Source organism: Pelobates fuscus, chromosome 4 (assembly GCF_036172605.1).
Source record: "Pelobates fuscus isolate aPelFus1 chromosome 4, aPelFus1.pri, whole genome shotgun sequence".
NCBI classification, from domain to species: Eukaryota; Metazoa; Chordata; class Amphibia; order Anura; family Pelobatidae; genus Pelobates; species Pelobates fuscus.
The window spans coordinates 123489933-123502475 of NC_086320.1; the positions used below are offsets into that span (position 1 = coordinate 123489933).

At 45.0% G+C, this 12543-nt stretch overlaps 1 protein-coding gene across 1 annotated transcript in view; it reads left to right on the forward strand.

Moving 5' to 3' along the window:
* Window positions 1-731: 731 nt before the first annotated feature.
* The window catches only part of VAPA (VAMP associated protein A), a 38337-nt gene continuing 26525 nt past the window's right edge, over window positions 732-12543 (forward strand). The window contains exon 1 of the mRNA XM_063451572.1: window positions 732-1121. Coding sequence (XP_063307642.1) covers window positions 1040-1121 — 82 coding nt within the window. The 5' untranslated portion in view covers window positions 732-1039. The remainder of the gene's footprint in view (window positions 1122-12543) is intronic.

Sequence of the window (12543 nt, forward strand, 5' to 3'; positions counted from 1 at the left end):
ACTATGACAGCGGTGTGAGGTAGCTCTGATGTGGAGGACCATGACAGCACTGTGAGGTAGCTCTGATGTGGAGGACCATGACAGCGCTGTGAGGTAGCTCTGATATGGAGGACTATGACAGCGGTGTGAGATAGCTCTGATATGGAGGACCATGACAGCGGTGTGAGGTAGCTCTGATGTGGAGGACTATGACAGCACTGTGAGGTAGCTCTGATATGGAGGACTATGACAGCGGTGTGAGGTAGCTCTGATGTGGAGGACTATGACAGCACTGTGAGGTAGCTCTGATATGGAGGACTATGACAGCGGTGTGAGGTAGCTCTGATGTGGAGGACTATGACAGCGGTGTGAGGTAGCTCTGATGTGGAGGACTATGACAGCGCTGTGAGGTAGCTCTGATATGAGGTTGCCATTTCCGGGCCTCTTCCAGTCGATGTCAGCTGGTTGGGGCTGGACCCCTGCAATTTGCACCTGTCATGTGGTCACACTCCGCTGGGAACGGCAATGGGGTATTTGTGAGAGACGTTACAGAGCTCCCTCATTTCTCCCTGTTGCTCACAGGCCGCCATGTCGGGTAGGCCCTGCGGGAAGGCCAACATCCAACTCACAGCCCGTGTTTACAGCGCTGCTAATAAAGTTGTTGTGAATGAAAATAAATAAATAAAACCAGAAGTGGGCGTGGCTACGAGTGGGCGTGACCGCAGTACGCGCTGACGTCGAACACTCTGTCCCTCCCGCCGCTGACGTGATTGGGGGGGGCACTGCGCGGTTGCCGCAACTGAGCTGTGTGTTGAGTCAGCGGTGACAGAGCGCAGGCAGCGAGACCGAGCACCCAGACTGCGCAGCCCACACCGCCAACCCGGAGCCGCCGCCACCACCACCGCCTCCGCCGCACCGGCACTGCGCAGTCTCGGTCACCGTCAAGCCGGTCTGCTCTGCCTCCCCACCGGGCCCTCTGCCCCCTGCACCCCGGAGGCCACATCCTCCTCCGCCGCTCCCCCTCACTGCGAGCGCTGCCCGTGTCCCAGCTGCGAGGTGCATGGCTGCAGCCGGCGGGGCCGTCATGTCCAGGCACGAACAGATCCTGATCCTCGACCCCCCCAACGAGCTGAAATTTAAAGGTAACATTCGGCAGGCCCGGGCACGGTGTGTGTCGGGGGAGGAGTTGAGGGTGCTGTGTGTATTGTGTGACAGCCTTCCGCCTAGCTGTCAGAACTGCTGGCCTCATCATAGGGAGCCGAGCTTCACCGGAGAGCTCCCTGCTCCTCTGTCTGGAGCTCCCCCGGAGAGCTCTCTGTCTGGAGGTCCACTGGAGAGCTCTGTCTGCAGCTCCACTGGAGAGCTCTGTCTGCAGCTCCACTGGAGAGCTCTGTCTGCAGCTCCACTGGAGAGCTCTGTCTGCAGCTCCACTGGAGAGCTCTGTCTGCAGCTCCACTGGAGAGCTCTGTCTGCAGCTCCACTGGAGAGCTCTGTCTGCAGCTCCACTGGAGAGCTCTGTCTGCAGCTCCACTGGAGAGCTCTGTCTGCAGCTCCACTGGAGAGCTCTGTCTGCAGCTCCACTGGAGAGCTCTGTCTGCAGCTCCACTGGAGAGCTCTGTCTGCAGCTCCACTGGAGAGCTCTGTCTGCAGCTCCACTGGAGAGCTCTGTCTGCAGCTCCACTGGAGAGCTCTGTCTGCAGCTCCACTGGAGAGCTCCCTGCTCCTCTGTCTGGAGCTCCACTGGAGAGCTCCCTGCTCCTCTGTCTGGAGCTCCACTGGAGAGCTCCCTGCTCCTCTGTCTGGAGCTCCACTGGAGAGCTCCCTGCTCCTCTCTGCCTGGAGGTCGTTGCTGCAGTATTGTTTTAGCTGTATTGGCTATAGAGCATCATTGCTGGTGTTGGGGTGTGTGTAGCTTAGATGGGTGGCTGGCACATTAGTCTGATTGTACTCACAAGTGAAGTGCCAAAGGTCAGCACAGCCATGGCCTATACAGCCTGATATTTCTACAGCAATGTTACAGGTATTGGATGTGTGCTGTCAGTCATTATGCTGGAGATGTAGAAGTATATAGGTCTTATTAAAGAACATTAACCCCTTAAGGACACATGACATGTGACATGTCATGATTCACTTTTATTTCAGAAGTTTGGTCCTTAAAGGGTTAAGGAAGGTTGGTGACTTTTGTTGTGTTTTTGGTGTGCTTTGGTTGGGTGTTTAAATTTATAGAGTACTTGAGTATAATGTCACATATAATTACATACATGGATTATCTTACATTTGTATATATGTAGAGTTTACGTAAAAGAAACGTTTGAGTTGATTGTCCTAAAATATTTTGTACATTGTACAGCGGTTGGTCTGTTTACTGTTGGGTAATTTTGTTACAAAGTCTTGTTGACGTGTAACTTTACAGTCGTGCATTGGGTAATAGATTTGGTTCATTAGTGTATTCTAATTTTGCCAATGATTACTTTTTTGGGGTACATGGTTGTCCTTTTGTATTGCTGTGGTTCATGTAATTGGTACGTCATTGATCTGGCTTTCTAATTTTTTCAAATTATATTGGTTTGATGGTGATTATGTTAATTTTAATGACAGATGGTGTGACAGCCTTAAACTGTTTTTTGCATAACTCTGAACTTGTGATGTTGATTCCCAGTTCAGAGTTTTAATTTATGTATAACTATTTATGATCCTATCCCTTATGCTAAAACACTGTTTTCAAAATTCTGAATAGGTTGGCAGAACCCTTCTCGAGCATTAAGGGATATATAGTACATGTCATCTTGAATGTTAAAACTTTTCTATCCTTCTATAGTGTAACAAGCAATACACTTTTTCATGGTTGGTCCAAGAAATGAGAATCTGATAATCCCTCTCCTAAATCCTTGTTTTAAAAGATTATTCACTAAAATTTGAATTGTTAGGAATCCTAGTGAATTAACAGTTTTGGACAATATTAACATGGCTGGCTTGTATGTTTTGACCTATAATTTAAAATCTTACGTAGTGTTCCCAAAAACTGAATTGAATAACCTTGTAGTGTGTGAACATGAGTCTTTAAGCCAAAATAACCAAAGCTCACATGGAGAATTTTTCTAATGAAGGCCCTGTGGCCTAATATTTCAAATTCACTTTGAATTTCTGGTCATTTTAAAGTTTAGTGAATAGCTTTGTTAAAGGACCATAATAGGAATCCAGAACACTTGATTGCGATGAAGTTGCCTGGGTGCAGTGGTCCTTTAGTTTTAACTCTGCAATCTAAAACATTGCCGTTTAGTAGATACTTAAATGTTTTGTTGCACGGATAAACATACTTAGTGGCTCCCTTCCTGAAAGACACTAGAGGCGCTTACTTGTGAGAACAAAGCTAATTCTATTTTCAGCATTTGATTGGCGCAGCAGTGCGATTTTACGCATATGCGCACTAGCCTCCAAGTGCTTACCTATTGGATTCGCAGATCATCAGCTGAGGAGGCAAGGCATCAGTGCGATGAGGGGGGAAAAGTAAGCATTATGGTTTATTATTTCTGACTAGGATGGAGGATCACAACTAAACTGGAATACCTGTTTGTATTCCTAATGCTATGGTGTTCCTTTAATGTCTTTTTTAAAAAAAAAAAAATTTTTTTAAGATTTCAGTTTAATGCTATTTATCACAGATATTTTGAGTGGAGCTGTTCTGAACATGTACACTTATCGACGACAACCATCCAGGAAATGTTTGCATAATGGATAGGCGATTGCAATCCAACAATGGACAGTGTTACCTGGACTACTACAAATGGTCAAAGCAGCTTTCAAACGGACTTTAATTTGCATAGCAAGTAGACTTTGGAAGAATACCTGGTTTTGCTTTAATTTCTTATCCTCCCTCTATCATTTTAAAGGGACCTTGCAATAAATATTCATTAAAATTGAAATGTTTCAGAAATTAATGGAAAATAGGTATTTTGTTATTTATTTCCATTTTGTGCTTTTGATTATCAAGACAGGATGACATGAAGATAAGGAATTAGTGAGTAAATGAATCAGGTTTTAAAGGAAAACCCTGTTGTAACTGCTTTGTCTTAAGTGGTTATAGTGTCTGGAGGGACCTGGTGCTGTTCTTCCATTCAGTGCTAAACGATTTGATATTTTAAAGGGACACTCCAGGCACCCAGACCACTTCTGCCCATTGGAGTGGTCTGGGTGCCAACTCCCACTACTCCTAACCCTGCAAGTGTAATTATTGCAGTTTTCTATAAACTGCAATAATTACCTTGTAGGGTTAGCTCCACCTTTAGTGGCCGTCTACTAGACAGCCACTAGAGGGAACTTCCTGGATAATAGCACAGATTATCTGTGCTAGAGCGTCGCTGGACGTCCTCACACTATGTGAGGACCTCCAGCGTCGCTTATTTCCCCATATGAAAGCATTGAAATTCTTTTTCAATGCTTTTCTATGGGGAGCGCTAATGCGCATGCGCGGCATTGCCGCACATGCGCATTAGCTTTCCCCGGCCGGTTGGCGGGATCAGTCTCGCCCACTGGCCGACGGAATCAATAGGAGGAGCGGCACGGAGGAGGAGACAGCGACGAGGGACATCGTCGCTGCATCAGGTAAGTAAATGAAGGGGATTGGGGACTGGGAGGGAGAGGGAACCTGCAGTGCCAGGAGACGGATTGTTTTCCTGGCACTGGAGATTCCCTTTAAAGCTAAATGAGAGTCCTAGCATCCCATTAACTCTGTGCTGCATTGTCCTACGAAGAAGCATTAGACTGAGTAGCAATGGTTTAGTGAATGGGTGAGAATGTCAGCTGACCACTTTTAGCCTATTTAGTCAGCTGCCCATTGCTGGTATGAATTGGTATGATTTAGGAAGTGTAATTTATGTCTTAACCATATAGACAGTGGGAGCTGCTCTGCCTGCCATGGAATTTAAAGGATCAATATAGAGTCAGGAACACAAACATGTATTCCTGACCCTATAGTGTTAAAACCACGCTAGATGCCCTTCATGCCTCCATAAATATAGCAAAATCTTACTGTATTCAAGCCTGAAGCTGTAGATCTGCATGCTGTTTGCCTCAAAAAAACAGTCTGCTGAAATCAGAAGTGGTAGCCTGAGACAATCACAGTGCTTCTCCATAGGATTGGCTGAGACTGACAAAGCGGCAGATCAGGGGCAGAGCCAGCATGATTTAAACACAGCCCTGGCCAATCAGCATCTCCTCATAGAGATGAATTGAATCAGTGAATCTCTATGAGGAAAGTTCAGTGTCTGCATGCAGAGGGAGGAGTTACTGAATGTTTGGAAGCATTTTAGGTACCCATGACCCAGGAAGGATCTCTAACAGCTATCTGAGGAGTGGCCAGTGAAGTTATCACTAGGCTTTAATGTTAAAGGACCACTCTAGGCACCCAGACCACTTCAGCTTACCAGAACAAATTCAATAAGCTGTAGTTGTTCTGGTGAATATAGTGTCCCTTTAATTCAACATGAAAATAGTTTAATATTGAATGGAAAGAAAGTGTCATGGAACATCATGCGCTATAACCAATTAGATGAGATTAAATGGGTGTAGTACCCATTTAATCCAGCCCAGTATTAACACTGTAACTACTCCATCTGTTGTGAGATCATCCTGACATCTGGCCTAGCGCTAGTGCACTGTTGCGTTTAGAGAAGCATTGGGGCTGTAATTGCCATACTCAACCAAATTGGATACAGTGCTTACATTTATCAGACTGCAGTGACCGCATTCCAACACCACTACATTAAAGGAACACTCCCAACTGCAACAATCACTACCACTGTTAGTTCCTGCTGAGGATCTTCCGTTACCTCTCCTGAGCAAAATCCTATTATGCTGGACTAGCTTATTGACCGAGGGCTTCAGCTGATTGCTCTCAGGCAATAAATTAAGTCTTACACCACCAAACTTAGCTCAGTGAATAGGGCTTCAACCATTACTAAACAGCTTGACTCAAGAGCTGGGAAATACACTAATCAGAGGCTTCTCATTGAGAAACCTTTGTGCTGGAGCGGTGATTGCCACATAGCTGTGGTTTTACAATGCTTCTCAATGAGCTGTAGTACAGACGTGTGCGCTCTAGCCCAACACTCCTGCCACTTCTGGTAGCTCTGTGGTAGTTCAGAGAGTTGTTTCTACCACCACTTATAAAAATGCATATTTCTCTTGAAATCAGCACTTTTCCAACTGTTGAAATAAAATAAGATTGCAGTCACATGAAGCACTTATGTGAATGGAGTGTTACTTTAAGATATAACAGTTACTCCTTACTTATTGGGTATTATTACATATGTATTACAAGTAGGCCCTTACGCTCGGCTGAAGACTTATGTCTATCTTCTGTCCGTACTCTCACCTCTGATGCTCGCCTTCAAGACTTCTCCAGGGCTGCACCGTTCCTGTGGAACTCACTTCCATCCTCCGTTAGATGCTCACCCAGTCTCCACTCCTTCAAAAAAATCATTAAAAACCCACTTCTTCATAAAAGCGTATCACTTAAACTGTAAATAGCTCCCAACTGACTCCTCTCTTGCAACTGTCATTAGTCTATTACTATCCTTACCTTTTGTGTCTCCTTACCCCACTCCCTCTAGCATGTAAGCTCATTGAGCAGGGCCCTCAACCCCTCTGTTCCTGTGTGTCCAACTTGTCTGGTTACAACCACATGTCTGTTTATCCACCCACTGTAAAGCGCTGCAGAATTTGTTGGCGCTATATAAGTATGTGCATATAGTTTAAAATAAACCTCCCTCTGACAACGTGAACCATTGTATAACACACACACGTTTTGACAGAATCACCAAGGTAGGAGGCACATAAACTGAACACAGTTACACTTTCAGAGTGAAAGTCAGCACAGAGACCTATAATGCAATAAGAAAGAAACTTGACACCATAGATGTCAATGCTAAGCACATCTATCTAAATATCACACACAATCTTCTCTATCCAATGAAACCCAAGATCTCCTCTCTATATATCTTGCTTAGACCCTTCTGAGACTGTTATTGGCACCACCAGAATACCTTGACACCTACTGGCTCAAGGGTGTTAATGTGTAATAAGTGTTGTGTTCATTTTAAGGTAGTTTTTCTGTGCTGTTTGTGCCTAATATTTCTTACTTCGCCTCATTTTATTGTTTTATTCTATTTTAGTTCACATATTTACCTAGCAAAAGTGCACATTTTCTATATGACAAATATTTAAAGGGAAACTCCAGTGCCAGGAAAACAATCCCTTTTCCTGGCACTGGAGGGTCCCTCTCCCTCCCACCCCCCAATACCCGGTTACTGAAGGGGTGAAAACCCCTTCACTCACTTACCTCAGGCAGCGACATGTCCCACGTCGCTGCCTGCACCTCCCCCGCCGCTCCCCCTACTTCCTCCGTCGGCCGGTGGGCGAGACTGATCCCGCCCACCGGCCGAGGAGTCCCAATGCGCATGCGCGGCAATGCCGCGCATGCGCATTGACGCACCCCATAGGAAAGCATTGAAAATGAATTTCAATGCTTCCCTATGGGGAATAGAGCGACGCTGGAGCACAGATAATCTGTGCTATGATGCAGGAAGTGACCTCTAGTGGCTGTCTAGTAGACAGCCACTAGGGGAGGACTTAACCCTGCAAGGTAATTATTGCAGTTTATAAAAAACTGCAACAATTACAGTTGCAGGGTTAAGGGTAGTGGGAGTTGGCACCCAGACCACTCCAATGAGCAGAAGTGGTCTGGGTGCCTGGAGTGTCCCTTTAACCCCTTAAGGACCAAACTTCTGGAATAAAATGGAATCATGACGTGTCAGACATGTCATGTGTCCTTAAGGGGTTAAGCCAGTCAGAGCAGTGTTGCAGCTTTTTTTTGTGATAGGTAAGCAGCTTTCACAATCTTGCTTTAATGTTTAAGGTGTATATATATATATATATATATATATATATATATATATATATATATATAAAAAAAAAAAATCATAATTATGTGTTGAACGGGAACAAGTGCCTCTGTTGTTAAGGTGTTAAATAAGGCATGATGAAGGAAGCTGAAGAAACCAGCAAAATATTTGAATATATAGGAAAGACACCATGAATACAAAGCCCGCCGAATGCGCTGCCAGAGGGGCGCGCGCGCATAAAAACCCGCCCTATGGAAAGCATTACTCAATGCTTTCCTATGGGGATCTTATTTGATGTCGGAGGTCCGTGAGAACGTCCAGCGTCAAAAAAGTGCGATTTACTCAGTGTAAATTGTGAAAGTGCCTCTAGTGGCTGTCAAGGAGACAGCCACTAGAAGCTGGATTAACCTTGCAGTGTAAACCTAGCAGTAAATCTGAAACTGCTATGTTTTCAGCTGCAGGGTTAAAACGAAGGGGACCTGGCACCCAGACCACTTCATTGAGCTGAAGTGGTCTGGGTTCCTATAGTGGTCCTTTAAGCTGAAGGTTTACACAAATACACACTGATGGCCAGAATTAAATAATCTGAAAATAGAAGCAAGCAATGGAAACCGGTTGTACTTAAAACCAGGCAAACAGCTTTGTGGCATTTAAAGGAACAGTATAGCGGTAGGAATGCAAACACGTTGCATGCTAGTCCAATCAAATACTTCCCATAGGGAAGCATTGGATCCAATTTAATGATGTTGGACGTTGAATGTCACATGAGAGTTGCAGAGTAAGTGCTTCTAGTGGCTGTCAGGTGTGTTTAACCTGGCAATGTAAACATTACAATTTATGCAAAACTACAATGTTTTTCATTGCAGGTGTAAAACTACAGAGACACTTTACTCTTACCACTTAATTGAGATGAAGTGGTCTGGGTGCTTTAGTGCTGCTGAATATATCTACACCATATAAGTAATAGAAAAATAAGCTAAATTATGATGCATAGTTTGTAAAATGAGAACCAGACAGTGTAAGATTTATGAGAATTGAAACAAAAGAATGCCACAGTTACAATGAAATAAGTAAGAAACCTAAAATCCTCAACAAACAGCCTACGAGTTCAAAGTTTAATCTGCGCCAGAGGCCCATAACAAGGTTAAAGGAAGGGAATGACTGTGTGAGGCCACTAAGCAAAGTGTGTCCATAAGATGAGGTTAGATTTAGAAGATTACATCACTGGTATGCAAAGTTAAAGAAGTGAAGACCTGTGTTAGTGTTCAAAGCACGTAATGTGAGTACTATCCAGATAAGTATACAGGTAGAGGAACGCATGATACCCATTTGTCTTCTGTATATCTTTTCAACTGGTAACTGCAGAGCAAGGTTTGTAGATTATGTATAGCACAGCTAGCTGCAAACCTGCTACACACTTTACATAGCCGCAGAAAATGAGGGCATGCAAACATGTTTAGAATATTACAAAGATTTAGCCCAACCTATTCTCTAGAAATCTTTTCTCCATAATGCCTCTTTAAAATATTATTTTTTATGTTAGACTGCTTCATAGGTTTCATACAGCTTTTTTTTTTTTTTGGGTGGTGGGGGTTGGGCATTTTATTTTTGTTTTCAACACATTTTCTGTTACTGGACATGTGTAATTTATCATTCAATGTAGCTTATGATTTCTGTAAAAACTTATAGGATCACTCAATGAAGTAGTCTGGGTGCAATGATCATTTATTTTTAACTCTGCTATATAAAGCCACTGCTTTTTAATAGATACGGCAATGCTTACATTGTAGCGTTATTCCGCTGCTAACAGCCATTAAAGGCGCTTCTGTAAGAATACTCACATTTGTTACTCACAGCTATCCTTCATTTTATTGGACGAGCTGGCTGGGGCATTAAGGACAAAACTTTTGTGATGTTGCTCTGGGTGGATCGAGCACCTACAGGGATCTACCTCAGCACTGGAAAAGAGGTGAGTAATACCATTTCTTCAATGCATCTCCTGAATTTAAAGAGAATACTATGTATTCCTAACGCAATGGTGTACTTTTAAAAATTTAAAACACGGGGGCGGAGCTAAGCAACTGAGCCGAGTAGACACGTTTCATGAGTGCTCCCGACAAACTGTGATATTTCCACATTAATTGCACAAGAAATCCCTCCATTCCTGCCTCAGTGGTGCCTCCTGATACTCGGGCACAGAGATGGGATGAACAATCAAAAAACTAAAGCCTGACAAGCCACGTCTGGGCCTACACATTGGCGACCTCCTGAGACAGGCTAGCAGCGCGGTCAGGCCCAAGATGGCCGACTACCCCGAGAACTACTCGGAGGGGTCTGATGACTTCTACCAAGAAGATGAAGTCGAAATACCAGTAGCGCAGCCTGCTAAACCGGTAGCTAAGGGGCACGACAATGCGCCGGTCACCACAGAGGTCCTAACGTCACTCCTGACGACTCTCCATAACACTATACTTGCGGACACCGCAAAGATCCGCCGGGGACATATGAGGCCTGACGGGCAGGCTGGGCACCCTAGAAGAAACCACCGGGGAACACACTAAGCAAATTACATCCTTCCAAGGCAAGAGAGACCGATTGCATCACAAATCCTACGACCAACGCTTCGCTATGATGGAAGACACAAGATGCAGACTAAACGTAAAAATCAGAGGTGTCAAGGAAGACCTACCAGCCGAGGAACTGCCTCACCTCCTGAGACGATTTACAGAGCTGCTACCCCCGAGACTAGGAAAAGCGGTGGGCATCGAGGAGTCCTTTTGCATTCCCAAGGCACCTGGGAGGGCCCACAGGGACATGGTGGTCTGCATTCCGACTGGAAAAGACAAAGCCGCGATAATGACAGCGGTCGGAGATCGTATGCCATATGGATTTGAAGGCGTGCATCTTACCTTCTATGCGGATCTGTCCGGATATACAATGGCATGGAGAAGATCCCTGGCACCCTTCACGGCACTACTCAGACGCCATAAGATACCATACCTCTGGCGAATGGCGCATAGACTGCAGATCCTAAAGGATACTGTTAAACAGGACATCCATGACCTTACAGAAGCGGCCAGGCTGCTGGAGACTCTAGGCCTGCCCCAGCGGCAGAATGAACCTCCCATCAATGGAACCCTGCAACAGCAAAATCATTCACACCTAGGGGGCTACAGCCAGCCTGCAGCACAGTGGACTGCACCTGAACAACTGGATGGAATGGGGACTACAACGGAGCGTGAGACATGAATCACTGCCGAAACCCTCGTAGAGAAATTAACATGTTACACACAGTTTTTTGGCAAAGTTTAGTTTTAAGTTAACTTTAGACCATCAGTCTTTCCTACCTTAACATACACACTGAGACACTATGCCACTGCAAATGAGACCACCGCCTGTGACACAGGCGCGGTGCGGAATATCCTCGGAATACACAAATGACAAGGCACACGGCTCATATATAGGATACCAACCACTACGATAGATGAAGCATACCCACCCCACAACATGCTCCAGCACTGTATGTCAACAGCACTAGTAAACTCCACATAAACACACACAAATGTACGTACAGCTATAAGGGTAACAGGATGTTCCGCTATATCAAACAGCCCAACAAGGGTACGCCAAACCAACACATCCTATAGCCACCTACACAAAACTATGTACAGTACTCACCTAAGCCCCGCATTTGTTGCATAGGGCAAAAGGTCATCCCAGTTCTTGCCACTAGGACACCGCAAGAAAGCTGGCAAAATCTCAGCACACCAATGATACGCGGGTTGGCAGTGATAAAGGGTCCTCTCTCGCAACTCCTCCGCCCATGGTGGGACCAACTCTCACGGCACACTTATCCCCTCAATCCAAGAGCAGCAAACGGTGCATATCCCCACTAAAAACACTGCACCCGTAACCACAAAAGAGCCTACCAACGTTACACACGGAGATTAGGTCATTACGATACATTAAAAGAAACTTCATTTAAAAAAAAAACACTTGTTTGTGGTTGTAGTGTGGGCTGACAGCTGTGACTAGTCTTTTTGAACACCCTTCTAAAGGCTAATAGCCTCTCCTTAGACTAGACTGTTTTTAGTGTTATTGCTAGATAATGGCATTGCTAAAACTGCTTCTTCCAACCCTAGACTGGTGAAGTTACCAAGGACACAAAATCCTCTCTAACGGTGGGGACTTACCTGCCCATTTCCCCTTCTCTCCCAGGTGCCTGCTCTCACTTCCTCCCTGTATGATGACTGTCCACTACCATCTGTGTCGCCTTCCCTGTCTCCCTCTTTCCCCATACTCAGCAAATGGAGAGTTGGGGTCTGACTTTAGCGACAATTTGAGGTGTCATTCTGCTCATACCACCACTTGTAAGTGCACACACTGGGCAGTGTCGCATTCACTGTTTTTGATAGAGAAGCATTGAATTTGATGCTTCTCTATCAGAAAAAGCGAATGCTTTGCGCATGTGCCCAGGTTTCGACAGTGCTTCTCTGAGTTGCATTTGATTGGACCGCAAATTGTAAGTTGACGTGGCTTGTGGAAAGGAATAATGAGAGGTTGGCCCGCACTTGGTTCAATATATGTTTTATATGCTTGCTTATTTTACAGGTTTTTGGCAAAAAAAAAATGGGGTGGAGGGTTAAGTGACGATTACCAATAG